Consider the following 3,400-nt stretch of genomic DNA (forward strand, 5'->3'; position numbering starts at 1 on the left):
TGCCTTTTTTTAGACAAATAACTGCATGCTTAAAAACCCTCATATGCCACCACCACTCTTGAAACTCCCAATGTGGAAGTTGTGCTTATAACACCATTTATAGTTTTTAGTTGAAGTTTGGGGATAGGGGATGCAATGATTGGTAATCCACCACTGACTGGACTGAGTCCTTAAAACTGCAGGATATCAGAACCTTGGGAATAAACAAGGGACAACTGCGGGATATCACAGCAAGTCTATAAGTATAATGAATTGCAACAACCACTTATCCGAACCTTGGGAAATAAATAAGGGAGGAGTGCAGCCTAGAAAATACACAAGACACATACAAACTGTGATACTTCATCGACAAACAGAATGCGTTGCGCAGCCTTTCAGAGATTATAGAAGGCTGTAGAGTGAGAGCAATCGTCCATTCCCACGAAATTTTGCAGTGACCTTGGAATGGGAGGTACATGGACGTCTACAACACCCTCTAGCATGTGAACAACCTGCCCCATCATTGGCCTGTGATCCTCATCATCTTGAATGCACCAGCATGCAGTTCTGCAAGCTCTGCTCAGCTGCTCCACAACCGCATCGCCCTCCAGCCTACTGTCCAGCAGGCACACAACATCTCCCTCATGCACCTTGACTGCAGCAAAGATGGGGAAGTAGGTAAATTCACCTTCCTTAATTTTCTCTGAATTCCTTCGCCCTGATATGATCTCAAGAAGCATCATGCCGTAGCTGTAGACATCTGACTTGTGTGTGATCGGAACCCCCGAGATCCACTCCGGCGCGAGGTATCCGATGGTCCCTCGCATTGTCGTCAGTGCCCTGCTGAAATCTCGACCGAGCACCTTGGCCATACCAAAGTCTGCAATTTTGGGACAGAAATCTGCGTCAAGGAGCACATTGTCCGGCTTCATGTCGCAGTGTATAATGCAATCCGTGCACCCCTCGTGCAGATAGGCCAGGCCTCTGGCGGTTCCAAGTGCTATGCGGTACCGCAGCTCCCAGGCTAATTTCGAAGAACCCTTGGAAAACAGATGGGAATTCAAAGATCCATTCTCCATGTACTCGTATACCAGCATCCTCATACCTCTTTCAACACAGAACCCAAATAAACGGACAAGATTGATGTGTTGGATCATTCCAATTGTTTGCACTTCCGCTCGGAACTGCTTCTCTCCCAGTCCAAGGTCTTTTAGCTTTTTGACAGCCACCATAGAGGAACCTGCTGGCAATGTCCCCTTGAAAACACATCCGAAACCTCCTTCTCCAAGCTTTTCGGAGAAATTCCTCGTCGCTTTCTTCATCTGCGCGTCCGAGAAGATCGTAAGGCCACCGCTACAATTCTCTAGTCTTTGTGTGAATATCTTCCTTCTGCTTCTCCACGAAAGAACCAGAGCAACAAGGAGGAGGAGCAAAACACCTGTCACTGTTGAAATAAGAATTTCATTCTTGGAACTCTTTTCATTTTGCTTAGCCGTGCTCGTGCGTACATATAAATGTCCATCTGAACCTGACTTGGTCACTACTGTTAGCTTGTGCAGCTCCACAAACCACAGTGAGCATATTTCTTTGAAAGCATATGATGTACAGGAACAGTTACTGGAACAAATAGCTTCGCACTCTTTGATGTCTCTGACCTGCACCAGCGACGAAGATGCTGGCAATAGAGAGACTTCATCTATGGGCTGAAAAGAGATTTCTTGTTTGGAGGAAAGATTAGATAGACAATGTGGAGCTGCAACTCTCAAACAATATGAACGGCTTACGTCATATGACACTACACAAATGCTGTATGGGCCACAATATGCAGTATTATCGCACCGACTATATGGAGACCACAACACTGGACCACAGTCCCCTAGTTTAGCAGCACTGACAGTACCATCATCATGCAATTGTATGTATAGATGTGCATCATTGAACAACAGCAAAGAGCCGCCATCCTCCTCATGAATGTCCATCCAGCTGGGAAAAACATCAAAGTAATTTACACTGTAGGGGGCAACAGTATCCTGCACAGTAAACCCTCTGCTTTGCTCTGCATTTACCTTTAGCATCCACGTGGAGTAGTAGTAAGCAGTACTAACAAGAGAGACGTTCTTGTTAGTGATCCTGTTAAATCCCAGCCATCCTCCAGGTAGCAGTGCACCGACTGGGTTGTCAAAGCTCTGCCAGGACACCAGAGAGATATTCACTTGGTCTCTGACTACAAGATTTCCATTGTCAAAAAGTACTGCAACTGCAGAGATAGGTATACCGTCCGTACCAAGCGATGACCAAGCAACTGAGCCGTCATCATTTTTGAGATACAGGTTGCCATCTTCTGACAGTCCGAATGAAGTCGCATATGTATAATCGGGAAAATCTACATCAGGCGACCAAACTAGAGGAGGATTGCAAGTTGATGAGTTCATGTACCATATACCAAGTGCAGAATTTGAATCGAAACCCAGCCTGAAGGAACCATATTTCGAGACTAAGGACTGGTTACCGCTCAGATATTGTCCTGGAAGAAGCGTATCCGTTGAGTCCATGGATTTGCACCGAGAAGACAGCAGGACCGTGATCGTCAAGTAGAGAAGCGACGCCACAAAGGAGGACGATGAAGCCGTGTGCTTGCCCGCTTTCGCCATTGAATTAGCTAGTAAGAGACCCTCACCAACAGTGTGGATGTTCTAGCTCCCCAACTCCCACCCAACTAGTACTAAATAGGAGAAGGGGGAATCTTTGACTGTGACCAAGAGGGAGGGATATCATTCCAAGCAATGTTTTAAATAGCGGGCTATGGCAAATAACAGCAGGTCTGAAAATCAGCTATAGCGGAGCTATATCGGGCTATAGCGACATATTCGTACGTGATACCATTTAGCGGCACCCTACTGAAAAGTCTATAGCGGAGCTATATAGCGGGGCTATAGCCGGCTATTTAAAACTATGATTCCAAGTCAAAGATGCCGGTCCGTTCTTGAGGGCGAAGCCGCGTGGAATTTATGATGACTAACCTTATGGCATGTCCTAGTCATACCACAAAATGTTGGATTCCCTCACCCTAGGACAAACGGTAGCCACGATTTTCTCTCTGTTCCATGAGTTGCCGAATAGAAAAGGCAAGGTGGTTGGCTTGGAGCCAAGCACTTTGCTAAACAAACAGCCAACTGATAAGGACGGCGCTCGTAGAGCTGTTCCTGGAAGCCTTGGCAAGTAATAATACTTCCTGTGTAGTTCTCCCGAACTACAAGTATTTAGATACAGAGAGTAGTATTTAGCCGAGCAACCGAAAAACAAGGCACTTCTTCGATACAACCTCCCAAATATAAGGACGACTGAGATTAAACGATACCCCTTCGTAACAAAGGGTAGGATTGTCTTTTCCCCCGTCCCGACGTGCGCGCGTCAATCCGAC

General features: G+C 46.3%; 1 protein-coding gene across 2 annotated transcripts; it reads right to left on the reverse strand.

Moving 5' to 3' along the window:
• Positions 1-207: 207 nt before the first annotated feature.
• On the reverse strand, positions 208-2,355 carry LOC123439103 (G-type lectin S-receptor-like serine/threonine-protein kinase At2g19130). Of its 2 annotated transcripts, XM_045115851.1 has the most exons (3): positions 2,264-2,355; positions 2,046-2,165; positions 209-1,962 (listed from the first exon to the last, which is right to left on the reverse strand). In XM_045115851.1, the coding sequence occupies exon 3, from the start codon at positions 1,956-1,958 to the stop codon at positions 375-377; it is 1,584 nt and encodes a 527-aa protein (XP_044971786.1). In that variant the 5' UTR covers positions 1,959-1,962; positions 2,046-2,165; positions 2,264-2,355; the 3' UTR covers positions 209-374. The 2 variants fall into 2 exon arrangements, with proteins under 2 accessions (XP_044971785.1, XP_044971786.1); XM_045115850.1 differs by having other exon boundaries at positions 208-2,165; positions 2,264-2,349.
• Positions 2,356-3,400: the final 1,045 nt, after the last annotated feature.

This window comes from Hordeum vulgare, chromosome 3H (genome assembly GCF_904849725.1).
Source record: "Hordeum vulgare subsp. vulgare chromosome 3H, MorexV3_pseudomolecules_assembly, whole genome shotgun sequence".
NCBI lineage: Eukaryota > Viridiplantae > Streptophyta > Magnoliopsida > Poales > Poaceae > Hordeum > Hordeum vulgare.

Coding starts and splice junctions, on each gene's coding strand:
- LOC123439103 (XM_045115850.1), bottom strand. CDS start 2,344: ATGCGACTTCATTCGGACTGTCAGAAGATGGCAACCTGTATCTCAAAA. Junction 2,166..2,263: donor AGTTGCTTGGTCATCGCTTG/GTACGGACGGTA, acceptor GTGTCCTGGCAG/AGCTTTGACAACCCAGTCGG.